Here is a 26,477-nt window from a genome sequence, read left to right on the forward strand (position 1 = left end):
AGCGATGTCCGGGGCTACCAGGGGCAACTCTGGGCTGGCCTACCCGACGTCTGGCTCATCTGAGTGTGCCCTGAGAAAGAGATATGTGCAGCTCCTATCGGGATTTGTCGGCACATTCGGGCGGTGTTGCTGGTTTAGTTTTACCCTGTCAAAATGTTTTGTTGTACCGGGATACCGAGTCTGATCGGAATGTCTCGGGTGGAGGTCTATTCCTTCATTGACCGTGAGAGCTTGTGATGGGCTAAGTTGGGACACCCCTGCAGGGATTTGAACTTTCGAAAGCCATACCCGCGGTTATGGGCAGATGGGAATTTGTTAATGTCCGGTTGTAGAAAACCTAAAGTCGACCTTAATTAAAATGAATCAACCGCGTGTGTAACCGTGACGGTCTCTTTCCAGCGGGGTCCGGGAAGTGAACACGGTGTTGGAGTTATGCTTGACGTAGGTTGCTATAGGATCACTTCTTGATCATACTTTTACCGACCGTGCTTTGCCTTCTCTTCTCGCTCTCTTTTGCGTATGTTAGCCACCATGTATGCTAGTCGCTTGCTGCAGCTCCACCTCATAACTTTACCTTACCCATAAGCTTAAATAGTCTTGATCGCAAGGGTGCGAGATTGCTGAGTCCCCGTGGCTCACAGATACTTCCAAAACCAGCTTGCAGGTGCCGATGAGTCCGTGCAGATGACGCAACCAAGCTCAGGAGGAGCTCGTTGAAGATCTTATCCTTTGTGTTGTTCCGTTCTAGTTGATCAGTAGTGGAGCCCAGTTGGGGTCGATTGGGGGCCTTTGCCGCATTTGGGGTTCTTCTTTTATTTTGGTTCCGTAGTCGGACCTTGATTGTATTTGGATGATGTAATGCTTTATTCATGTAATTGTGTGAAGTGGCGATTGTAAGCCAACTATGTATCTCCTTCCCTTATTTTATTACTTGGGTTGTGTGAAGATTACCTCACTTGCGACATTGCTTTCAATGCGGTTATGCCTCTAAGTCGTGCTTCGACACGTGGGAGATATAGCCGCATCGAGGGCGTTACAATCACCATCATCACCGGCACGACACCTTGATCTCCATCGTAGCATCGTTGTCGTTTCGCCAATCTTATGCTTCTACGACTATCGCTACCGCTTAGTGATAAAGTAAAGCATTACAGGGCGATTGCATTGCATACAATAAAGCAACAACCATATGGCTCCTGCCAGTTGCCGATAACTTGGTTACAAAACATGATCATCTCATACAATCAAATTTAGCATCATGTCTTGACCATATCACATCACAACATGCCCTGCAAAAACAAGTTAGACGTCCTCTACTTTGTTGTTGCAAGTTTTACGTGGCTGCTACTGGGCTTAGCAAGAACCGTTCTTACCTACGCATCAAAACCACAACGATAGTTTGTCAAGTTGGTGCTGTTTTAACCTTCGCAAGGACCGGGCGTAGCCACACTCGGTTCAACTAAAATTGGAGAAACTGACACCCGCCAGCCACCTGTATGCAAAGCACGTCGGTAGAACCAGTCTCGCGTAAGCGTACGCGTAATGTCGGTCCGGGCCGCTTCATCCAACAATACCACCGAACCAAAGTATGACATGCTGCTAAGCAGTATGACTTATATCGCCCACAACTCACTTGTGTTCTACTCGTGCATATGACATCTACGCATAAAATCTGGCTCGGATGCCACTGTTGGGGAACGTAGTAATTTTAAAATTTCCTACGCACACGCAAGATCATGGTGATGCATAGCAACGAGAGGGGAGAGTATTGTCTACGTACCCTCGTAGACCGTTCGCGGAAGCGTTATATCAACGCGCTTGATGTAGTCGTACGTCTTCACGATCTGACCGATCCAAGCACCGAAAGCACGGCACCTCCGAGTTCTGCACACGTTCGGCTCGGTGACGTCCTCGCCTTCTCGATCCAGCAAGAAGGGTGAAGTAGTAGATGAGTTCCGGCAACACGACGGCGTGGTGACGGTGTTGGTGAAGAACAATCTTCGCAGGGCTTCTCCTAAGCACTACGAAAACTATGACGGAGGATAAACTAGAGGATACGGGGTTGCCGGCACACAGCTTGGTGTTTCTTGATGTGTCTTTGGTGCTAGCCCTGCCCCTCTATTTATATGTTGAGCCCTGGGGTTTATATGTTGAGCCCTGGGGGTCTAAACTTGGAGTAAAAGCCTCCACAAAGTCGGTTTCACCCGAAAGGCAAGAGTCCTTCTCGGACTCCAGGGCCAGACGCCAGGGTTCCCGGCGTCTGGACCCAGATGCCAGGGACCCTGGCGTCTGGCCCCTGGACTCCGCAAAACTTCTTTTTACGCTTTTCAAAAACCTTGTGGGCTTTCCCCTTTGGCCCAAATAAAGTGTTCTCGTACCCAAACATTTCGGGAAACATCCGGAACCCTTCCGGTGACCAAACACTATTATCCCATATATCAAACTTTATCTCCGGACCATTCTGGAGTTCCTCGTCATGTCCGTGATCTCATCCCGGACTCCGAACAACATTCGGTCATCAACATACATAACTCATATAGTACTATATCGTCAATGAATGTTAAGCGTGCGGACCCTACGGGTTCGAGAACTATGTAGACATGACCGAGACACCTCTCTGGTCAATAACCAATAGCGGGACCTGGATGCCCATATTGGCTCCTACATATTCTACGAAGATCTTTATCGGTCAGACCGCATAACAACATACGTTGTTTCCTTTGTCATCGGTATGTTACTTGCCCGAGATTCGATCATCGGTATCTCAATACCTAGTTCAATCTCGTTACCGGCAAGTCTCTTTACTCATTCCGTAATACATCATCTCGCAACTAACTCATTAGTTACAATGCTTGCAAGGCTTAAGTGATGTGCATTACCGAGAGGGCCCAGAGATATCTCTCCGATAATCGGAGTGACAAATCCTAATATCGAAATACGCCAACCTAACAAGTACCTTTGGAGACACCTGTAGAGCACCTTTATAATCACCCAGTTACGTTGTGACGTTTGGTGGCACACAAAGTGTTCCTCCGATAAACGGGAGTTGCATAATCTCATAGTCACAGGAACATATATAAGTCATGAAGAAAGCAATAGCAACAAACTAAATGATCAAGTGCTAAGCTAACAGAATGGGTCAAGTCAATCACATCATTCTCCTAATGATGTGATCCCATTAATCAAATGAAAACTCATGTCTATGGTTAGGAAACTTAACCATCTTTGATCAACGAGCTAGTCAAGTAGAGGCATACTAGTGACACTCTGTTTGTCTATGTATTCACACATGTATTATGTTTCCGGTTAATACAATTCTAGCATGAATAATAAACATTTATCATGAAATAAGGAAATAAATAATAACTTTATTATTGCCTCTAGGGCATATTTCCTTCAGTTTGGGCCCTCTTGTGAGGTTAAACCATGCGTCCTACTTCTTATATATTAATTGTGATGGGATACAAAGTACAGATTGGTCTACCTCGAGATCGTATGAGTTTGTCTAAGCTCTAAACCTTGCGAATGTATCTCTACAGACTAAACCTTGCAGCTTATATGTTGGGAGACATAGTAGAAAAAGAATCGCGCCTACCGATACATCTTCAACGTTTATAATTTTTTATTATTCCATACTATTATATTATGAATCGTTTATGTTTTATATGCATTTATGTACTATTTTATATCATTTTTTGGACTAACCTATAAACCCAGTGCCTAGTGCCAGTTGTATTTTTTGTCTGTTTACGTTTTTTCAGAAAATCAGTACCAAACCGAGTCCAAATGTATGAAACTTTTCGACGGTTTTTTTCTGGACAAGAAAGACCCTAGAAGTTTCGGGAGGAGACCAGAAGGCAAACAAGGAGACGGCAAGGCAACAGGGCGCACCCTGGAGGGGTCGCGGCCTGTTACCTTGTGGGCCCCTCGTGGCTCCGTCTGACCTAATTCCACCACTATAAATTCTCTAAAATCAGGAAAACAACAGAGAGCCACCCAAAACAATTTTTTCGCAGCTGCAAGTTTCTATTCTTCCGCGATCTCATTTAAGGCCTTTTTGGTACTCTGACGGAGGGGGGATCAATCACAGAGGGCTTCTACATCATCCTTGCTGCCCTCCAATGATGCGTGAGTACTTCACCACAGGCCTACGGGGCCATAGCTAGTAGCTAGATGTCTTTTTCTCTCTCTTTGATCTTCAATACAATGTTCTTCTCGATATTCTTGGAATTCTATCCGGTGTAATCTTCTTTTGCGGTATGTTTGTTGGGATCCGATGAATTGTGGATTTATGATCTAAATGTTTATGAGAAGTAATGGAGTCTGTTGATTTGACTTTGTTTGCTTTGTTTGATCAACCTAGAGGGGTGAAGGCCTTATGAAACTAGCTAAAACCTAGTGAGCATTTGGTTAAAACCTAAAACAAGTGAAAACAGAAAGTTAAATAAAACCCTAAAGGTGTTAAAGCAAGAAATATTTTCAAAGGAAATAAACAAAATAATATTAAAAACGAACTAAAGATGGGTCAGAGGAAAACCAAATTAAAGAAAAATAGAGGAAAACTATTTTGGAAGATAAAATGTGAGCAAGGAAATATTTAACTAAAGCCTACAAATAAAATGCATAAAATATATGCCCAAAAGGTCCAAAAAAATGCTCAGTGTATAAAAATTGCAATAAGAATTTAGAGAAAGTTTTTTTATGAAATAAAAATCAAATTCAAAATAAAATATAAATGACAGAACAAGAGAGGCAGAGCAGAAAAGAATAAGAGAAGAAAAAAAAGGGCCCAGCCTAGCCCAGCCGCGCGCAGCCACTCTCTTCTCACTGTGAGCCGCTGACCAGCGGATCCCACTAGTCAATTGGTCAATGTTTTTTCATGAAAGTTCTAAAATTTCAAAAAAAAACTATAAATTGTGAAAAATAATTTTCAAGAAATCATAAATGGTCACGAATTAAAAATGTTCATGATTTTTTTAAAATTTTAACATGCTAAAAAATTGTTGATGAAATTAAAAACAATGTTCACGGATTTAAAAAACTGCTTAAAATTTTAAGAAATGTTCACAAATTTGAAAGATGACTGCAAATTGAAAAGGAAAAAGAAAAGTAAGAAAATGAATGAAAATGAAAAATAGTATACGAAAGATGAACAAAAACAAAAAAAATAAAAATAGAATAAAAAAGAAGAACGAAAAACGTTAAGAAAAAGAACCGCTTCAGGGAAGGTTCTAGAACTTTCCCAAACCGGTGGGGATAAAATCCGGAGAATGGGCCGGCCCGTACGATTAGGATGGGGGAGACCTGCGGGCCGAATAGGAGCCGCCCCCGAAAAGCCGCAGGCCTAGTGATGATATAACAAACAGCACCAGCGGCCCATGGCCCAGGCGGCCGAACGCGAAAGAAAGCGAGCGAGCGGAAGCCAACCCAAACCCTAGCGCTCCCTTCCCCTCTTCTTTCTTTCTCCCCTCGCCGTCGCCTCCTCCTCCTCCTCGCACCCAAACCCTAATCCCCTCTCCCCCCCCGCGAACCGAGGCCGCGGGCGCGCAGGCGGGCAGGCGCGGGGCAAAATGGCGGGCAAGGAGGACAGCCGGATCTTCGTGGGCGGCCTCTCGTTCCACACCGACGAGCGCAAGCTCGAGGACGCCTTCCGCCGCTTCGGCAAGGTCGTCGACACCCAGGTACCGGACCGTCGCCGCGCCGCTCCGTGTATGCTTTCGCTTGTTGTTTTTTATTTATTGTTTCGTGGGTATGTATGTGTATATAGCTGCTAGATCTGCGGAATTAGATGGTGTTGAGGGTAGGAAGGCGAATGTGATGCACATGGCCAAGGTCTAGGTGCTGTTTTTCTAAAAATTCTCTTATAACTTGTATAAGTGATAGGGTCCTGCTACCTTGATCAGTACTTTCTCCGGATCCGAACAAGGCACATGAGCTCAGTGTTTGGTTTCGTGTGGTTAACACTGGCTCAATTCTCTAGGTTAATAATTAACAGTAATGGGGGTTCCCACTTTTCTGACACTGTTATAGTGTCAAAAGACGTCTTACGTTAAGTTACAGAGGTAGTATTTCGAAACGCACAATGTAATATGCTGTCTTCTCAAAATGAATAAACGCAGGTGCTAACTAGTACTCCCTCTGTTCTGTTCCTAAATACAAGCCTTCTTAGAGATTCCAATGTAGACTGCACACGGAGCAAAATGAGTGAATCTACACTCTAGACTATGTCTATGTACATCCGTATGTAGTCCATGTTGAAATCTCTAAAAAGGCTTTTATTTAGGAACGGAGGGAGTAGAATTTATTGCTAACGAGATTTTGTCATATGGTGTTCCTTAGTTTGTAGCCACATCAGGGATGCTCACACTATTTTTCTACCCCTCCCTTTGCTAGCTCTGATGATTATTTTTCTCAGCCACGTGCTTTGTGAAGCCAAATGAGCTGGCACATTTGTGGAGTTGGATAGAACAGGGATTCTTTGTTTGTTTGTCGAAAGATCAGCTTTGCAGAGAACAATCATGAGTGTTTGTGCGAAGAAAGCAGCTGTTAACTGCTCTTTCAGGGAAAACTTAGGCTCGAAATTTCTTTACCAAGAGGTCATGCTGGTGCTGTTTACCGCAGTTAGATGCCTGAAGTGAACATCAGGGCCTGTGAAATTTGATCCAGTAATCTGGGAACCCTTGATCTATCTTGCTCTTGGCTGTGTTCTGATACCTTCATTCAGCCTGTGGTCTGATAGAAGAAACAGCATGTTCTTACAGTGGTATTACTTGACAAGAAATGCCTTCAGTGGTCCTCTGGCTTTTGCAGTTCCATGCATGTCCTGTGATTTTGATAGTCTACTATGCCAACACCACAGTCAGTAGTCTGCAGTTGGGAAGCGACTCAGCAGACAGTCTGTTGTCTGATGGAAACCTGAAGACATTTTTCAGTCTTTCATGTTTTAACTGATTTTATCTGTTGGTGATATACATCAAAATATTTGTTGTCTGTTTTGTGTGGTTGTGTTAAATATTAAGAAACCATGTAATCCATTTTAAAATCCTGTGCCATCTATGCGACTAGAATTCTACACATATGTTGTCATGTTTTTCTATTCTTGAATCTTGATACGAGTGCCATGATTTGTTTGGTATGTCAGTACTCTGTTCGTTGGCCAAAATATTGTTCTGTTTTTCTGCTCCTAGTTTCTAAGAGCATGTTGCATTATCTTTTCTGTAATCACCATGTCCCAATCATTTATCTCATCATATCATATATTCATCTGAATACCTTTTCTTCAGTTGTTTCTTTCGCTTTTTGGTTTGTAGTCACAGCCATTTTTTTGTGACAAGTTGGGTGCAAAACATGTTGTAGTGTGCAACCTGATCTTATTGGCTTCAAAATAATTTAAGGGATGTTGTTGCAGCCAATAAATCATGTGGTAGCAGTTGGTAACTTTTGTTATGAAAACCGAGGGAAGGTGAAATACAGATTCGTTTGTGTATCGTCACGACATTGTTGCTGTGTAGTGCTCATGGAATGACAGTTGAAGGATAGCTGCTGAAGCAACATTTGATGTCAGCACTTCTCACAACCAACCCCACACATTTGACATGTCATGCTTGTTGGATATTGCCAACTGCTGTCTCCATGTGTTGTTTTGCTATGTTTGAAGATTCTCTCGTGAGCTTATCTACCAGACCAGCATGCCAGTGGTTCAGACATCGGTGATGGGCCTGACCGCCTGAGAATGTTGTTCTTGTTTGGCTTCTGACAGTAATTCACTAATTTACGGTGAAAATTCAATAGATGGATCTAACTACTGAACTGGTTTATGCATTTAGTCATAGCATGATATGATATGAGTGGGAGTGTTACAAACCTTGAGGCACACTTGGTTGGTAGCCACTTTCATGCCAATTGAAGTTCCTTGCTTCTCAGTTAGTAGTTGCTGCAATTAGTTTAGTTGATATGAGATGTGCTATAGGGATCCAAACACGACATCCAGAGCAGTCTAGTTAATATGGGTAACAGCAAAAGATGGTAGCAGCAAGCATTGTTTGGTTGCTCAAATGTTTGTTTGCCCGACTGGTTGTCAGTACAACGAGCTTTGCTCTCTCAGGATATGTTCAGTCAGAAAGGTAGTCACAGTTACACTCGGCTATTTGACAGTTTTGATTTGTTCTGTTGAATTATGAAACTCTGGAATAACCTAATCCCAATGCTGCTCAAAAGGTAATTCTGTCAACCATCCTAAATTTGACCACAAGTGATTTTTACGAATGGCTGTCTACCTCACACATTCTTATTTCATGTATATCGTGACTACTTTTTCATTTCCTTGGTTGTGTCGCTGTTCAGTTGGCTTTTAAGCTTATGGTTATTCATTCAAAAGAGAAAGCATGTTTCTTTCTATGAGACTTGGCTGCTATAGACCTGCAGCTGTTTGTAGTGATTCGTTTTGTTACCTTGTCAAAGCACGTTTTCCAGCTGCTTTATGCTACACTTTCAAACAAAGTATGACTTGAAATGTTGTGGTAATGAATACATGATATTATTTACTGTTTCTTTTTTGCCCTTTACTCGTTGCTGAATTCAAAGTACCAGTTTCCAGTTTCTTATATAATCCTATATATGCTCCAGTTTCAAACAAATTATGGCTTGAAATGTTGCTGTAATGAATCTGTGTTATTTACTGATTTTTTCCGCCCTTTACTCACTGCTGAATTTAAAGTGCACATTTCCAGTTTGTTTTGTGTTTATAAGCTGCTATATGCTACAGTATCGGACAAACTATGACTTGGAAGTGTTGTGGTAATGAATCCGTGTTATTGTTTACTGATTGTTTTGCCCTTTACTCATTGCTGAATTCAAAGTGCAAATTTCCAGTTTGTTGTGCTGCTATATGCCACAGTATCAAACAAGCTATGACTTTGGAAGTGTTGTGGTAATGAATCCGTGTCATTATTTAGTGATATTTTTGCCCTTTACTCATCGCTGAATTCAAAGGTTTTGCAGCTGCTTACCATTTGGCTTTGCTCTCTATGTAGGCTGATTCTCGAGTATTTCTTATTGCAGATCATGCTGGAGAGGCACACAAACCGGCACCGTGGCTTTGGCTTCGTGACGTTTTCAGATCCCAGGGCAGTTGAGACTGCTATCAACGATATGCACAACAAAGAGTTAGATGGTCGTACCATTTCAGTGAACAGGGCTGAGCCAAAGATGCAAACAGATGACACTCGGTACAGCAGTGGTGGTGGTGGTGACCGTGGGGATTATCGTGGTGGCAAGGGTGATGGTCCACCCCCTGGCAATTGCTTTGAGTGTGGCCGTGCTGGTCACTGGGCTCGTGACTGCCCTAACCCTGGCGGCGGCCGTTCTGGGCGATTCCCTTCCAAGTTCAGTGGTGGCGGTGGCAGGGGAGATCGCTTTTCTGGATCAGACAGGTTTGGCGACCGTTACGTGGATGATCGCTATGATGGTGGCCGTTATGGTGGGTACCGTGAGCCTATTGACAGCAGAGACAGATATGATGGGGGCCGTGATCGTTATGCCAGTGACCGGTACCCCTCTGGTGGTGACCGCTTTGGTGCAGACAGGTATGGAGCAGCCCCAGACCGTTATGCACCAAGTGGTGGTGGAGGCGGCTATGGCAGGGAGCGAGAGAGAAGCTACGAGAGAGATGGAATTCGTGGTGGTGGTGCCTATGACAGGAGTGGCCCAAGGGGCGGTGCAAGCTATGACAGGGACGGCCCAAGGGGCGGCATAGGTGGTGGCTATGACAGGGATGGTCCACGTGGAGGCGGCGCCGACTATGGCAGCGGTGGGCCTAGTCGCTACGAGGGAGGAGGTTACAGGGAGAGGCCTGCACCGTATGACCGCCCCAGGGGAGGAGGGCGCTTCGACGACCGCTACTAGTGACCTGTTGCTGCAGTCGAGCTATGTATTTGCGTTTTAACTTTCAGTTTGGCATGGCCGAATGCTTGATGAGTACTCTGTCGGCACGGTTATCTCTTTTCTGTACTGCAAATGTTACTCCCGGTGGGCACTGGTAGTTTACCCAGCAGACTGTTTCCGTGCTGAGTTGAATCTGTCATGCCCTGGCTGCTGGCTACCTTTGCTGAATGATGGTTTATGTACTTCTGCATGATATTAATCAATCTGAACTTATGAAATCCTGCTGCTCTGCTGTGGTTGGTATGAGATCCTGCTGCTCTGCTGTGGATGAATCTTATGGCACGGTAATATCTATTCTGTACCAGAAATGGTACCACAACTGGAGTTTATCCAGCAGACTGAGCCTGCTATGACCTGGTTGTTTTGGCTGTCGGCTACATTTGCTGAATGATGGTTTCTCAACTTGTGCATGATTTCATCGATCTGAATTTATGAAATCCTTCTGAATGACTTCGAGAAGAGTGACCAAAAACTATGCTCTTTAGACAGAGCATCATGATTTGACGAATGGGCTTTCATACTTGTCTTCATCACGTGTTATTTAGGTCATTTGTGCTGACTGTATGAATTAGAAATGTAAAATAAGTTTTTGTTTTTGTTTAGTCCAGTGTTTCTGTAAAAGTGCTGTGCAAAATGTATTTGAGTGTCGACCCTTCGTGCTATGAATACGAACTTACTCTTTGATTCAACATATTTGGGCCTCCTTTGGTTTGTAGGAATGTCATAGGATTTCTATGGGATAGGATTCGTATAGGAAAATTTCTTTTGAGGCCCTTTGGTTTGTAGTAATGAATTCCTATTCCTATATAGGATAGGAATCAATCCTTCACATTTTGGAGGGGGAAAAACATTAGCCAAGACCCAATGGAAAAATTCCTATCCTATGCATCAAATGACATCTCTTTCTTTATTGGAATTGAGATGCATGTCATCTCACTTCGTATGATTTTTCTATTCTTACAATATTTCTATCCTATGAACCAAAGGAGGCCTTAAAGTTTTACCGATTCACCATGAATATGTTTCATCATATACTATGAAGTATATTTGATGTTGCAGATATTAGTAAAACATAAATGTAAACCTCGACGGCTCTTTCCCTGTGATTCAGACGCCACGATGGCGATGGCTTCCCTGCAACATGGTGCAGTGCCCGGTTGAGTCGCTTGGACAACGGGCATGGTGGCTTTGGTGTGGCTCCCTTGGCGGCGTGGCTCGTCGCGTCTCAGATGCTGCCGCTCCTATCCCAGCGGCGGCTTCCGCCATCCTCGGAGGGTTGCGGTTGCCGGGGCAGCAACCCTAGATTCGGTGGTGGCGGCTTCGGCCAGAGGGCGGCGCGTGATTGGGATCCCACGGCTAGTTTGGAGTTTGATGGCTAGCGCATCTAGGTTCCGGCAGCGCTGTGGCTGCTGGCCTGGTGGTCGTGCAGCACGGCCTCAGCAGGTGCGGGCGCTGCCGGGAGGTGCTTCCCTGGGTGCTTAGTGCTCTGGTGGTGTTTGGTGGGTGGTTGTTCGTGGGTACGGGATAGTGGTGGTCGAGCTTCATTGGGAGAAGCCCTATCTTCGGCTTTTCCCGTATCTCGCGAGAGGCGACTTCCGCGGGCGTCGTGCTCTTTCTTGGAAGCATTGTCACTGTGTGATGCTCCTTCCCTCCTCCCGCGGCCTTGGCTCCAGAGGGAAACCTCAGATCCGCGGGATTGAGCGATGCGGACGTCTTTAGGTCTTTCTTCCTCCTTGCGGGCATCGTCTCGGAGCCGGCTACAACTTGAGACCGATGGATTGCGGCATCTTCGCCATGTGGTTTGCTGAGGCGGACGTTTTGGGGGTGGTGATTTCTACTTGGCAACGATGATGGCGTCCAGAGGAGCTTGGGTCGCGGTTCGTGTTTCGGTTATCGGATCTTCCCGGCGTGTCCTATGTGCTCTTCTGTGGGTTGCTTGGTTGCTTTGAAGTCGGAGCCGCGATGGAGCGAGTCCAGGTAGTGCCGATGACATGCACTAGGTGGTCGTTTGCGGTGGGGCACGGGCGGCGCAGGTCCTACATTTTTCCCTTGCGAAGCTCGCCGTCAAAGTCGGAGGTGTCGGTATTCGCGCGTGCGGCCTTCCGTTGGCATGTGCCGCCATGGCTTCTCAACAGTTGTTTGCGGGCTGGCTTGGCTTCGAGGCTGGCGCTCTATGATGAAGGCGGAGTCGCCCGTTCGGTTCCCGGTGATGATGATGGCGCTTGACGACTTCTCGGCAGATGTCGATGAAGTCGGAGTCACCCGTTCGGCTACCGGTGATGACGACGACGCCTGACGACTCCTCAGCGGATGTCTTCTCTTCTTCACAGCTCTGTGTTCCGTGTCGGCGCCCACGTTACGTGGGTTGCGCTGTACCGGTCTTATCCTGATTTTTCGTCAGTTAAGCGGGCAATCTCACTCTCTTCTTAATCAATGAAAACGGCGAGTCTTTTGCCTCGTTTAAAAAAAAAGAAGAAGAGTCAACCTGGTCAAACTTAAAAGACATTTAACATAGAACTGCCAGGAGGGAGTACTTGTACAACCGAAGGCAGAAGGCAGAAATTTAACTCTTGTTGCCGTCGCACGGTTAGTCCAATCGGCAGTGACATTGATATCCAGTGGGCGTCTCGACTCGAGAGAGACCTGTCGCCGTCTCCGCATCCGTAGTGGGTGCGTCCTCGCATGGCCTCTTTCTTATCCAAAACATTCTCCCCGTCCTCCTTTCTCCCTTCCAATTGAAATGGACCCCCGCTGACTCTGGTTTAATCTATCCATCTACTCCGCCTCCGGCTAGCGGCTATACAACAGACACACAAATGCTCACATGAAACGGGGCCGCATTCGCGTGCTGCAAGCATAGCGCATCACGAGCAACCGATAATAAATCAGAAAAAACTTAGTAATACAAAAAAACATTCATGATTGTGATGTTAGCCGAGACTCGCCGAATCGCGCAGAAAAACCTTCGGGTTATACTACTGGTTTTCCGTTAACAAATTGTGGACAACTTTCTTCTTCTTCTTCTTCTTCTTCTTCTTCTTCTTCTTCTTCTTCTGTCTGTGAGTAAATTCTTGCATTACTCAAATATCAGAAGTTACATGTCGTCCCACAAGTGCCCAAGCATACTCCGGACCGGAGCCTGGCCAAAATTTTCTTCTTCTTATAATTAACCAATGGCCCAAATCTCTTTTCGCGCCCGTTTAGATAGTAATGGCAGTAATGATGTGAAATGTAACAGTTGATTTTTTTAATAGAAAAAACAATGCTTTATTGAACGAAGCCGGCAAAAAGTTGCAGGGGAAAGAGAAAAGGACCACGATATCTGGCGAACGTCGCAACATCTGGCGAACGTTCGTTGGGAGGGGTTATCGTTTGCGACCGTGTTGGACGGCAAGGTTAGCTCTATGGGGTTGGCGGTTTCTTAAGAGAACTCGTGACAAATTTAAAAAAAAACGACATGATTTCCATCTCATGTACCAGATAAAATTGTAAAGAAAAAAAAACGTTCGCTTGCCATCCTTTCCCAGCTGACGTTCGTCAACTATCATTACAAAAGAGAAAGGGCGGAAGGAAAACGGTGTTACTATTATTGGCTTGTACACATAGTTTCTCTTTTACATTTTTTTGTACAGTTGGGGTAAAGAGGGGTTGAATTGAAACAAGTGAAACTGCCAGTTATCTTGCAAGTAAAGTAAAGTAAATAATCAGTAATTTTTAATATCTTCTTCAAATAAATCCCTCTCTAGGAAATACAAAAAAGAAGTAAAGAAGAAAAAAAAACATGCCTCCCTTCCTGTCTTCCTCCCCCCTTTGATCCTCCCTCCTCTCTCCTCCCTCCCTCCCCCAAATCACCACCCAATTCGCCATGGCGCCCCCCTCCCCCTCCTCCGCGCGCCGCCCCTCTCCGGCTGACCCCCACCCCGCCCCACCCCCCCCTCAGCCGAATCCCCCAACGCCAAGGGCAGGGGCGACGCAAGCCCAGCGAAAGGGGATTGATTGATCGACCGATCCGCCCGCGCGCCCGCCGCCGATCTCCCAATCCGGCGCCATGTTCAACAAGATCATCAAGCGCGGGGCGCGCAAGGGGGCGCGCGGCCACGACGCGGCGGCGGCCGAGCCCCGCGGCGCGGCCCCGTCCTCCTCCTCCGGCGGGGCGGCGCCCGTCACCGTCAACCACGCCTCCCGCGCCTCCGCCTCGCCCGTGCCGCCCTCGCCCACCTCGCCGCACGCCACCGCCGCCGCCGCCGCCCCCTCCCCCGCCCCCGCCGCGCAGCAGCCGTCGCTCCTCGAGCCGCTCCCGCTCCTCCGCGACGTGCCCGCGGGCGACCGCCCGGGGCTGCTCCTCCGCAAGCTGCGCCTCGTCGCCGCGCTCTTCGACTTCTCCGACTCCCTCAAGCACCCCCGCGAGAAGGAGGCCAAGCGCCAGGCGCTGCTCGAGCTCGTCGACTACGTGCAGGCCCCCGCCCCCGCCGCCAACGCCAACGCGCCCGCGCGCCTCCCCGACGCCGTGCAGGAGGCCCTCGTCGCCGCCATCTCCGCCAACATATTCCGGCCCCTGCCCCCCGCGCTGTACGAGTCCGCCGCCAACATCGACCCCAATGCCACCCCGGACGACGAGGAGGAGCCCTACCTCGACCCCGCCTGGCCGCACCTCCAGCTCGTCTACGAGCTCCTGCTCCGCTACGTCGTGTCCCCTGACACCGACACCAAGGTCGCCAAGCGGTACGTCGACCATGCCTTTGTGCTCCGCCTCCTCGACCATTTCGACTCCGAGGACCCCCGCGAGCGCGAGTACCTCAAGACCGTGCTCCACCGCATCTATGGCAAGTTCATGGTCCACCGCCCGTTCATCCGCAAGGCCATCAATAATGTGTTCTACCGCTTCATCTTTGAGACCGAGCGCCACAATGGCATTGGCGAGCTGCTTGAGATTCTCGGCAGCATAATTAATGGCTTTGCCCTGCCTATGAAGGAGGAGCACAAGCTGTTCCTCAGCCGTGCGCTCATCCCGCTGCACAAGCCCAAGTCTGTCGGAATCTACCACCAGCAGCTGTCCTATTGCATTGTCCAGTTTGTCGAGAAGGACTACAAACTTGCCGATGCGGTCATCAGGGGTCTGCTCAAGTACTGGCCAGTCATAAATTGCCAGAAGGAGGTGCTGTTTTTGGGGGAGCTCGAGGAAGTGCTCGAGGCCACACAGCCTGCTGAGTTCCAGCGGTGCATGGTGCCGCTGTTTAAGCAGATAGGGCGCTGCCTTAACAGTGCCCATTTCCAGGTATGCTTTTTTTTGGTTTGATAATTTTGTATCTGCTTGCTGTTATATTTCTCTAGGGTGCTCCCAAGAATATGGTTATCTAGGAAAATCTGCTCCCATGTATTTCTTGATACGCCTTTGCGAGGAAATGGGACACATACATTTGGAAATGTATGGATAAGCCACTTAGTGTAGGTGCTAGGAAAAAAACCGTTATTCTGTGTGCGTACGTCATCTGTCTGTTTGTGAAATAAACTAATTTTTAGTTCGTAACGTACGGTATCATCCATTTAATCGGACACATACATTTGGAATGTATGGATAAGGCACTTAATGTGGTGCTAGGAAAAAAGCCGTTATTTTGTGTGCGTGCGTCATCTGTCTGTTTGCGAAATAAACTAATCTTTACTTCGTAACGTAGAGTATCATCCAGTTAGATATGGAAAGGCTATCTTCTTCCTACGCGCATGTTCTTTGTGCCAAGGATGAACCAGAACTATTTTGGTGGTGTGTGCAAACAAGTTCTTTCGTCAGCATGGTTTTTTCTTGGCCTGTTGCGTATAAGATAAAACAAGCAACCCATGACTACAGCACAAAACAAATTTGACAATAAGTATTTGTGAAGCAAATTAGCATTTGTAGGACTAAAAGGCTATTGCCAGTGTTTGTGAAAAATTATTAAAATGTGAATAACAACCTACATGTCCAAAAGCTGCCAGCCTATCACTTGTTTTGTTCCTGATTTGCCTTCGATGGTCTTTCGTACCTTTGATTTCTTAGTAAACTATCAACCACCATCATTCGACGACCACTTTCATGCCTATATCACAAGTGGAAGTCAGGAATCTTGTTCAGATTTTATGAAAATCTATATATACTCTTAAGTGCGTGGAAGCTAGCTATCCATGTGCCAGAACCATGAGTTGGTTACGAGATCTTACGGGTTTCAGCTCTAGCCTACCCCAACTTGTTTGGGACTAAAGGCTTCGTTGTTGTTGTTGTGTCTATATATACTCTTAAGTCTTATAGTGAATACTGAGTAGTGTTTGTTACTTTGTTAGTCAAAGTTCTAGTATTGCAATACTGCACTCGACAAGGATGATGCACTAGGTATTTGTGTTACCGTGTGAAAGAATCATATGCTGCGTTTAGATAGGATGTCTTATTTATCAATCCTCTATTTTTTTTGTAGTGTCTGATCCACGCCTTTCAACAGCCTTTCGTTCTTGCTATATTTATCAATTTCCCTAGTTGTATTGTCTGTATATTTTGGCACTTGCCGCATCATTTGATATTATAAAATGGTAGATCCACCTTCGGTTAGCTTGAGTTTAATTAGTAGAGATGACTGTGGGCTGTTAGCATCAAGTTGTGTATGGATTGACTTGAACGATGCATATAACTAAACATAAAAGAGGTCAACTTTCAATTATTTTACCAGTCCACTATGTGAGGCAGATGTGCACAGTATTGCGTTGCGCCATAGATCAAGCTACACTTGGTCTTTTGCTGCCTAGTTTCATTGTTTGTCTTGGTCATTAGATTATGTATACATTTGTTTTGTACATTTGTTGATAGCCTGTCTTCAGGATTGCAGTGTTTATCCAGGTTTGAATGTAAATCTGCACCATCTAGCTTATGCCGATCAGTTTGTTGGTGAAATTTATGGGTTAATTGGATCTGTGCCGCTTTTATGGATGAGCGGGAAGTATGGATGTGGATAGAGAATGAATACTTTTCATATTTGGATATCACAGATGTCCATGTGAGGGCTTGTCATTGATGTAACGTGCCTTGTAGTACTTTGTTACATTTTTACAAGTTGACCTGCTCTGCGTGACTTTACTCGTACGCACCTATAAACCGTTGCTTTTTTATTGGTAATTAGCCTGCATATATTATTCAAGGGCGAATTACTTATAAGAAGTTACGAACAACTGTAAGGCATGCAAGCCATCTTGTATTTTTCTATTGCTAGGCATCTGCTTGTACCATGTAAGTGAATAATTGAAGCTCAGCTAGCAGAATACGCCCCCCCCCACCCCCCCCCCCCCCCCCACCACCACACACACACAAACAAACAAAAAAGGGAGGATACAAGTTTCAATTTTACCATCTTTTAACAAGAATGTCTGCTGAATTTATATCCATTTTTCTACTCCAAACTGAGCTCTGCATCATAAGAAGTCTATTATTTGCAACGATGGTGATGAGCATATCTTAAGGATTAGTTCAATCTTGCATATTTACCAGTGGATTTAACGTTCAAGAACCTAATTATTAGTCTTATGGTAGAGTGAGATACTAATTGCATGCTGATTTCCAGTTCATTTTCTAATGATTGTGCGAGCATGAGCATTTTCTTTTACGTTGTTCAGTAATTTTCACCAGAATGCAATGTTAGTGGGTTTTGACGGACTAGTGTGTCAAACTTCAAACTTTTCTCATGTTGGAACTAGTCTGGAATTGGCTAACTACTAAATACACTAGATTTGGCTAATGCATATAGTTTCTTAATTATGAAATTACTCATCATTTTATTTTTCAATCCATTTGCAATGTATTGGACACCTTGTAGCAGGTTTTTCAAAAAAAAATAAAAATTGACTGATAGGGAAGTTAAATCGTGTTCATGGTCCCATCGCCAGGACCCCATGAGCCGCCAAATTGGAGTGCAGTTGCTCCTTTGCCGCTTTGTATGCTTTCATGTCACTGTACTATGTCTTTTTTCATTCCGTAACCTATTTGCATTCATCACCCTTGTCTGGCACTACTTATGTGTTTTCGATCTGCATATGCAAATATATTTTTCTCCTTATGACCGTTGTTTGTGGATGTGTGACCATACTAGTTTAATACCTAATCCGTTTCTCTTGGAGTTCTTTTAATTGGAGGAGAGTGAGAAAGCCCATCAAGAAGCTTTATTATTAAGCTATAGATATTAGGAGTGTCTGTCACCAGGCCAAAGAAATATATTAGATGTATCATATGTCCGCTTCCTGATAACTGCACATGTAAGCGGGTTTCTTTGCTGCATTTAATCAGTATGTTTTGGGCTTTGACCTATTTGGTGATACAGTTGTTTGTACTTTATAACAGGCTTTCTGATTGCCCTTTCTCCTGTAAAAAGAGATCCTGGTTAGGTGTCAGCAGTTCATGTGCACGAGATAATTAAAACCCTGGTAGCAATTACTCACACCTTCCTCTCCCTGACAAAAGAAAGTCGTGCCACATTGCAATTTTGCCCAAGAAGTGGCAGTGGTACATTTCCAAATCTGCTGTCTTTGATGGCATTTCGAGCAATATTGATCTGATAAGTTTCATTGGATGATTATATGTGTAAAAGAAAGTTGCTCAGAGCAAGGTATTTGTTCTGTCGCGCTGTCAGTTGTGCTCATCAGATTAGCCCCCCATATCCTGGGATGTGGGACTAAGGCATGTCAAATACTCCCTCTGACCGGGTTTATTGGGCCTGTGAGCAAGCTAGCTGCGTCCGTTTTTCTCCCTACTAGACGTGTGCGTCTGATTTCCCTCGCCCCCCTCGGCTGAACTTTGCGCCTGATTGGTTGACGTTTCGGCATGCAAAAAGGAGCAAGCAACCAGCTGCATGCAATAATTAAGGGCTAATATGGCTAGCGCTGGAGGAGTGTGATGATTGGCTGCATGCACAAGCGGAGCGGGCAACCGGCTGCTGGCATGCTCCATAATAACTGCGAGCTAATGTGATTGGTTGTTGGTGTGCTCGGAAATCATGGGTTATCAGCTTTAATATTCTGCCTTGGTCTTTGAGTTTTGGCTAACGGGCCCAATAAACCTCCTGCTATACATGTTATAATGGTATAGCTACCCCTTCCGAATAGAGAACTAACTGCTCCCTGCCGTTTCATCATGCCGTTAGTCTGTTTCATGCTACTCTAGTCCACACCATGACATTATCTATTTATTTGCAGTTTCTTGCTGGTTTTGTTTAAGAACCATGTTTGATTACACAAGCATTGTAGATTCTGTGATGCATGGCCACTTCATTTATCTGATATTTTGCTTAACTGGTAATGTTTATTTATTTATGGCAGGTTGCTGAGCGGGCTTTGTTCTTATGGAACAATGATCACATTGTAAGCCTGATTGCCCAAAATCGCGGTGTTATATTTCCAATAATATTTGAAGCACTTGAGAGGAACATACAGAGCCACTGGAATCAAGCTGTTCATGGCCTGACCGCAAATGTGCGCAAGATGTTTTTGGACATGGATAGTGATCTATTTGATGAGTGCCACCAGCAGTACATTGAGAAAGAGGAAAAAGCCAAAGAATTGGAGGAGCAACGGGAATCGGCATGGAGACAATTGGAAGTTGTTGCTGCCAAGGCTTCTGGGGATGACATGGTTTTGGTCAAATAGGTAATATATTCATCCCGCTTTCATTTCTTTGTTAGTGGTTGCGTCACTAAGCTATTGTTTTAGCCTTGTAAGTTAAACTTGTATCAGTGCTGGTTATGTTCTCCGTTATGATTTCCCCTTTTGTTTTTAAGCATTTCTATGAGATGCATTACCACCTTTTGTACTGCTGAGTCTTTGTTTTTAATTTGGTCATGGCAGTCCGCAAAAAGATGGAATATGTTTGTGTATCGAACTTGCAATTGTTTATGGACATTTACATTAGTAATTTCAAGCAAACCTTATGTATACCAGCATCCATATAAGTAGACAAACATCGTTTCAGAAGACGTTTATGCTTGCTCAGATGGTCGGTGCGCGCACAATCTCGCAAGCATCCACGCGCACCCGTCAACTCACCACCAATGTCGGTTGCGGTGCCGGTGCTGGTGCGTGCATCTTATCTTTGATGGCTTGGATTGGAATTTCAAGGTCAGTGTTCCTTGGGTGAAAGCTCCCAGTGGTCGTCGCTAGGTCGAAACATGATGGTGGTAGCAGCAGAGGCCAATTCTTCCAATCTATGCGCAATGAGGTCCTGCGATGGTACCACAGTCCTCTTGCTTTGTTCAACTCCTTTCTCTCTTCTGTTATGATTATGAATGAATAATCGGACCTGTGTATTAATCCTTCATTGTTTGCCCTACCTAGTTGGCTACCCGCAATTGGGCTAGTACAAGTAGAAAACCAGTGAGCTAGATGTAATTTCTCTTTTCTTTTCTTTTTCTACCTTTTTCCTTGTTCTGGGACATTTCAATTCATCTTGTTGTATGAGTAACGTCGAGAACGGAGATAAGATAAAAAAAACCCGCTTTAATTTAGTGTTGTGGTCGATGCTGATACCATAGCAATAAAATGGCTCACACGCTGGATCAAATAACAGTTAGCACGGTAGAACGGCGATTCGAAACTGCTGTAAAGACGATACTGCGTGCACGACAAGGAGACGACGGCCAAATCCAGCCGTCTGCTTCACTTTACTGTTGTGCATGGATGAGTTGATCTGCGTTATCGTTCAGGAATCGTCCACACACCATCGTGTGTATAGCAGCGCTGACGGCGATTTGGCTCCGAGCTCATCTGCTCCTGCCATGAACAGTAAAATCAGAAAAATAATCTCTTCTTTTTTGCCTAGAAGATGTTTCATTGCGTGAGGTATGTGTCAATTGACACTTTCAGCGCGTTTGGACATCTGAGCAGCCCTTAGCAGAAAAGACAAATTTGAGGGTCTGAAACAGTTTATTGGTTGGAGAGAGCTACTTAGATGTCCGGACGCTCTGAAAATTGACACCGACCTCGCACATTGAAAAATCTTTCATGCAGAAAAGTCGGTTTTTCTTGAATTTACTCTTCACCAAATGCTGATGAGAACATTATTCAAATGCACACAGCTCTCACACTAAGGCCTAGTTATAGAATCAATCACCATATCCAAAGTGAAGACATATCTTGCGCTAAGGCCCAATTCTTTTGGTGGTTTCTAATGTAAGCTGTTTCTTACATGAATTTAGAACCTCAAATGTTGGCCCACAAACTTGCAAAGCATGCTTTAACGCTGGGGATCGGCCGCCATGTTTGGTTAGGCCACCCTGAAGATCTTTGCTTCGTCCCTGTAAACTGTGTGACGGATGAATAAAAGCTTTGTGAGTTTGCCTCAAAAAATAAATAAAATAAGCCGAGGTGAAGCTGTCCTGGCAAAGCATTCTTATGCAGCCTGATTTTGGTTGGATGGAGATCCACCCAATTTTATTCTTCCTTATATGCAATAGAAGATACCGAGAGGCTTTTCCCTTTAAAATAAACCACCAAAAAACTGAGCCTAAATAGTGGCTGCCTTGCTCCATCAAGTCATGCTCTCATCTTTATATTAACTCTGATTTCTTAACCATTTGGCCGTCGAACCAAAGAACATAGCAAATAACCAAAGGAAAAACAGTCCACGTCGAACACATTTCTGGCTCGCATTTACCAAGCGGAACCAATGGCGGTGGGTGCATATTATTTCGGTTGTGCACAAATAAATATCCAACAATGTAAGCAACCATACAAATCACCTGTGCGCAGCCCCCAAAGGCTGCACTGCATATAAGTACATTGTTACACATGGTCCTAGCACTACAGCAAATCAAATCTTAAAACCGCCTGTCCTCGAGCCGCCACGGCGCTGAAAATCTAGCAGAGCACCCTGCTGCGTTGTTCGAATCGACAGAGATATGTACAGAACCATGCCGCGTCGCGGCGGTGTTGCTTATGAGGGTGCCGATTCAGCCCCGTCATGGAGGGCGCAGCAGACGGTTGCTTTGTGGTGCCCCTGGTACACCCTGATGGCCTCCCCAGTCGACATTGTCCACAGTCTTGCCGTCGTATCAGACGAAGCTGCAGAACAGCAAAGATTCGCCCGGTTTTAAACCGTGAATAGCCAGGAAGATGAGCAGTGCCATGTGAGCGGTTAGCGCGTACCTGTTATCAAGTAAGCACCGTCTACTGAGAAAACGCAGTCCCAAACCCAGCGCTGGTGACCTGGAGAGTCGAATACCCCGCATAGTTTCAGTGCACCGATTAAAATTCTACAACTTTTAGTTCTAACTGATAAATTCAGAATTAAAAAGGAGCCCGGAAATTACCGACTAAAGTTTTTTCCAACTTGAAGCCATCCACGTTCCAAATCTTTACAGTGTGGTCAGATGATGCAGTTGCAAGATACCTGTAAACAAACCAAAGTGGTACGTTGTTATAATATACAAAGATGAATCCTTTTTTGAGATGAAAAAAGTATAATTGGAGCTTTGAAAGGTGAATGCCACTGACTAAAAAGACTTTCATGTGCACCAATGCAGTTTGGCAAATGAATGAATGGGAACTAGAAAGCAGTGTGCAAAAGAAGACATTTAGAAGAGTCGGGAAAGCGAAAATTGGTCATTTTGATCATTATATACCTGTTAGGGTCACAAAATTCAGGTGAAAGCAGGCACTTCAGAATGTAGCCATCATGGGCTTGCAGCTTATGGAGGGGCTCAAAGCTGGTGATTGTCTAAACAAGTGGTCTCATCAGCTTGAAAAAAAAAAATGCAGAAATCATAGAGTGTACAATGGCATGTAGGTCTGCAGACTCACTAACCTGAGTACCCTTAAGCAAGCGCCAAACGTAACATGTCCCACGGTTATTTGCAGCAACAACCATACTCCCATCCCACATGACTGTCAGAGATCTTATAGCTGTATCGACCTCTGGCACCTGAATAAATGGAACAAACACATCAACCGTGTTCTTGCATCTCACTTTAATTATACACTTGCACCTAAAATCTGAAATATGTAACTTACCAACTCGCAGCTGCATGAATTAGCTGCCAAATCCCACACACGTATGTTTCCGTTCTGATCGCCAGATATTAGTTCTTTCTGGAACATTGGGGAGATAATGTGGAAGTAAATGATATAGAATGAACAAAATACCAGGACAAACGTGGAAAATAAGACAACCCTTGCCAGTTTGTAGCAAAAACTATCAAGACCTACGATACCAAATTAATATCATTAGATATATAATGCAATATATCTTCATACTTATACTATATCTATTTAAGAGTGTAGTTGTTGATGGTTTTTCCTACATATCTAGTCAAACCATGCATCATTTCACTTAACACAAAAATTACAAGCCTTCTTTTCATAGAGTATTAGCCAGTCAACAAGCTTATGATCAAATGCAAGATTCAGTGCTATGCTTGGATAATGAAAATTGGAATTGGTTAAGACCTGCCGGAACATATTCTAACCTGATTTGGGTGTAGGACCACGGTGTTGACAGCTGCGCGACTTTCATATTCTCGTTGACAAGTGGCAGTCCTGAAACCATACATGCACACGAATAAAGATTCGGATCAACAGAACATCATACATCATGGACAGGAAAATCATTAACAAAAACACAGGATATTACTATAAGGGTGAGTATCTAGTTAAAGTTTAAACTTCAAGACCACTATTCCTCCGCACAGAAAAACACTCTTGAGTATCAGCAAACTCTCACATGGGCCATTCAACGAGATTTGGATAGAGCAGATTTATAGATAAATGAATTGGTAGGATTTTCTAAACAAGTTACATTCAATTGAGTGATTGACACTTAATCCCGATCGATCTAGTTTACCCAAACCACACCGAATCAAGCATACTCTGAGTCTGCATAATAGCACTTAAAGATGGGTTTGCTTTGGATTCTCTGTCTTGATTAAAATAATTATTTGAGAACAGCTTTTGAGAAGAACAGCAGGTGAAGGAAAAAAGAGCTGTAGCCAAGCAACATAATAAGATGTGAAACCTCACCGTAAATCCCAAATTCTCACAGTGCCATCCTCAGAACCTGAGTACATCCAGTTGCCATCACAATGGAACCCCACAGCCATCACATTACTAGTATGCGAATCATAGCTAATTACCTGTTAGGATATTGATGAGTAAATAAGGAACGGAAACATGTTGGCCCAGATTGGTTGCTTTTAGAGAACATGTAACATACCGGTTGTGGGCTATTTGAGTTCACATCAAAAAGGCGGATATGAGAATTGCCAGCAGCAGCTAGGAACCGCTTGTCCGGGGTTATCTCAAGGCGATTTACTTGCTGCAAAAGAAAGGCTATCAACAGGCACATGGTGCATATGATTGCAAGTATGTAACTATGTCTTGAAGCGAATCAAGCCTGCATTGGTCTATAATATTTATTTGTTTGTAGTCCTGTAAGACTGTTTGAACAGAATTATGGAAGGGTATGGTCCATCCACCTTATGTACATCATTACTTTTGTCATAAGGACAATGAAGAACCCAGAGCCAACACTCACCGAGTCTGGATACTGAATAGTGCGGTAACAGCGACCACTCTTGGCTTCCCAAAATCTGATTGTGTGGTCATAACTTGCAGTTGCAAGAATGACAGAAGGTTGAGCCATTCACACACCCGCCCTGCACATACATAAAACACACTCTCAACAGGAAACCAGGAAGTGGCCAAGCAGCGAAGGAGAGTTGAAGACATTGAGATGGCATAATGTAACCAAGAAATTTGTTCCCACCCACATAGGATCATTGACAGTCTTATCAGTACATGAGTTTGGGTCAAAGTACACGCGGAAACTTATCAAACTGGCTTAATAGATAGAGCCTGAACGGTGCCAACAGATAGAAGAGATCTGATTGACGCCTCGGCTGTTTGATGTTCCATTTTTAAAACCTCCCTGAGACTGAAACAGTGCATTAGCTACTTTAAAATTTCTTCACTGGAAGGAGGTCCGCATTGTTTTAGGGGCTGCCCACTTGTAATCTAGGCAAGCACGACACAAAGTTCATCATATCATTTACCAGAGCCACAGGAAGCAAGTCAGGAACACTACTCACACAGGGGCGAAAACGAACTACTTAGAAGTTTTGCAGCGCAAAAAGAATGTTGCACGGTGGTAAGTCCTCCAGCCTCCAGGTGTGAGGCTACCAACCAGGGTTCAATTCAAACCCTGGTTCTCACAAAATGGAAAAAAAGCCCTAATTTTTTCTAGGATGTTAAAACAGGGTGGTCCACCTAAAGAAATTCTACAACAAATTTGACATGCCAACGTTCTAATTAATTTATCAGTAGCACATAGAAATAGATCAATATGGCCTTAAGAGTTACAGACATACTAAAATTCTCAAATTTGCATAAGAGAAGCCTACACAGTACATACCTTGACAAGTTCAAATAAGAATATGTGGCATTGTTAATTTGTTAGAGTGGCAAAACAATCAGACAAATCATTGCTATGCCACTGATCAGGTGTTCATGCATGCACTGGATAGCAAAATCTACGCCTATGTGTTCACAGGAAAGCGTGTTCTTGTACTGATTGTTTAGTCAACGCAATAGACTTAGGCGACTTACTCTTCCACCTGATTGATGCAACAGACAGCAAAGATGAAACCCTAAATCAGAAGCTGGGGGGATGGGCAGCTCACCTCGAGTCCTCAAATCGGGCTAAAGGCTGGCCGCCGGGCAGGGCTGGCTTGCTGCCGGCCGAGTGCCGGAGTCGGCGGAGAGCGGACTGGGCGGCGGGCGCCGGCTTGCAGGGGCACCAGAGGGGCCCGGTGGCGCCGAGCGCCGGTCTGGCGGGAGGGGCGGGGCGGGACGGAGAGGCAGGCGGCGACGGGCGACGGCGTCCGGCGAGCCGGCGAGATCGGGAGCCGAGCCGCCGGGGTCGGGGACGACGAGCAGGGGCACCCAGTGTCGCTGCGTGCGGCGTTTGTTGGGCTAGCCGGGTGAGCTGGGTCGGGACGAGTAAGCCATTGCTTGTTGGGCCTTCTTTTTCGCTGGGTCGGGACGAGTGCCCTGTGCTATAGGGCCGGCCCATTCAGGTGTCCTCCACACCCATTTTAGGAATGCTGGAAGGTTCTAGAACCTTCCCAGAACCGGTTTATGTTTTTCTTTATTTGTTTTTTTCTTGTTATATTTCTTTTTTTCATTTCGTAGACAATTTTTGTTCATCAAATTCAAACTTTTTTCATCAACTTCAAAAAATGTTCATTGAATACAAAAATTGTTCATCGAATAGAAAGAAATGTTCATCAACATAAAAAAATCTTCATAAGATTGAAAATTGTGTTCATAAATACAAAAAATATTCATTAAATTTTAGAAATTTTCATCAAATTCAAATTTTGTTCGTAAAATCTAAAAATGTTCATTAAAAATAAAAAAAATGCCCCTTCTCTGAAATCATAAACATTTTTAAATTTGGAACCATTTTTCAAATTTGAATTTTTTAAATCCCAAATAATACATGATTCGTAATTTTAGCTACTTGCAGCCATCCTCAAAGT

General features: G+C 44.7%; 3 protein-coding genes across 6 annotated transcripts; 2 read left to right on the forward strand and 1 right to left on the reverse strand.

Annotated features, from left to right (window-relative positions):
* The first annotated feature begins 5,396 nt into the window (after positions 1 to 5,396).
* LOC123087276 (glycine-rich RNA-binding protein RZ1C) lies at positions 5,397 to 10,631 on the forward strand. 2 transcript variants are annotated; one of them, XM_044509245.1, is made up of 2 exons: positions 5,397 to 5,681; positions 9,061 to 10,631. In XM_044509245.1, exons 1-2 carry the CDS (start codon positions 5,571 to 5,573, stop codon positions 9,901 to 9,903), a joined length of 954 nt encoding a protein of 317 aa, XP_044365180.1. In that variant the 5' UTR covers positions 5,397 to 5,570; the 3' UTR covers positions 9,904 to 10,631. The 2 variants fall into 2 exon arrangements, with proteins under 2 accessions (XP_044365180.1, XP_044365181.1); XM_044509246.1 differs by lacking the exon at positions 5,397 to 5,681 and adding an exon at positions 5,736 to 8,217.
* Positions 10,632 to 13,848: 3,217 nt separating this feature from the next.
* On the forward strand, positions 13,849 to 20,450 carry LOC123087278 (serine/threonine protein phosphatase 2A 57 kDa regulatory subunit B' beta isoform). 3 transcript variants are annotated; one of them, XM_044509248.1, is made up of 3 exons: positions 13,849 to 15,217; positions 19,270 to 19,596; positions 19,919 to 20,450. In XM_044509248.1, the coding sequence occupies exons 1-2, from the start codon at positions 13,991 to 13,993 to the stop codon at positions 19,594 to 19,596; spliced, it is 1,554 nt and encodes a 517-aa protein (XP_044365183.1). In that variant the 5' UTR covers positions 13,849 to 13,990; the 3' UTR covers positions 19,919 to 20,450. The 3 variants fall into 3 exon arrangements, with proteins under 3 accessions (XP_044365183.1, XP_044365184.1, XP_044365182.1); XM_044509249.1 differs by having other exon boundaries at positions 19,922 to 20,450; XM_044509247.1 differs by having other exon boundaries at positions 13,852 to 15,217; positions 19,940 to 20,450.
* A 1,143-nt stretch (positions 20,451 to 21,593) lies between these two features.
* Positions 21,594 to 25,924, reverse strand: LOC123087279 (target of rapamycin complex subunit LST8). Its single transcript, XM_044509250.1, has 11 exons — positions 25,617 to 25,924; positions 24,473 to 24,593; positions 24,152 to 24,253; positions 23,959 to 24,071; positions 23,409 to 23,478; positions 22,954 to 23,031; positions 22,748 to 22,864; positions 22,566 to 22,660; positions 22,254 to 22,333; positions 22,090 to 22,149; positions 21,594 to 22,005 (listed from the first exon to the last, which is right to left on the reverse strand). The coding sequence occupies exons 2-11, from the start codon at positions 24,578 to 24,580 to the stop codon at positions 21,878 to 21,880; spliced, it is 951 nt and encodes a 316-aa protein (XP_044365185.1). The 5' UTR covers positions 24,581 to 24,593; positions 25,617 to 25,924; the 3' UTR covers positions 21,594 to 21,877.
* Positions 25,925 to 26,477: the final 553 nt, after the last annotated feature.

The sequence above is a fragment of the Triticum aestivum genome, chromosome 4A (assembly GCF_018294505.1).
Source record: "Triticum aestivum cultivar Chinese Spring chromosome 4A, IWGSC CS RefSeq v2.1, whole genome shotgun sequence".
Lineage (NCBI taxonomy): Eukaryota > Viridiplantae > Streptophyta > Magnoliopsida > Poales > Poaceae > Triticum > Triticum aestivum.

What these genes read in the sequence shown, in the direction of transcription:
- LOC123087278 (XM_044509248.1), top strand. Translation starts at nt 13,991, where the DNA reads ATGTTCAACAAGATCATCAAGCGCGGGGCGCGCAAGGGGGCGCGCGGC. An exon ending in TTAACAGTGCCCATTTCCAG is followed by an intron (nt 15,218 to 19,269) that starts GTATGCTTTTTT and finishes TATTTATGGCAG; the next exon opens with GTTGCTGAGCGGGCTTTGTT.
- LOC123087276 (XM_044509245.1), top strand. Translation starts at nt 5,571, where the DNA reads ATGGCGGGCAAGGAGGACAGCCGGATCTTCGTGGGCGGCCTCTCGTTC. An exon ending in GCAAGGTCGTCGACACCCAG is followed by an intron (nt 5,682 to 9,060) that starts GTACCGGACCGT and finishes TTCTTATTGCAG; the next exon opens with ATCATGCTGGAGAGGCACAC.
- LOC123087279 (XM_044509250.1), bottom strand. Translation starts at nt 24,580, where the DNA reads ATGGCTCAACCTTCTGTCATTCTTGCAACTGCAAGTTATGACCACACA. An exon ending in GCTTGCTTAAGGGTACTCAG is followed by an intron (nt 22,661 to 22,747) that starts GTTAGTGAGTCT and finishes CCACTTGTTTAG; the next exon opens with ACAATCACCAGCTTTGAGCC. An exon ending in GTTGGAAAAAACTTTAGTCG is followed by an intron (nt 22,150 to 22,253) that starts GTAATTTCCGGG and finishes TCGACTCTCCAG; the next exon opens with GTCACCAGCGCTGGGTTTGG.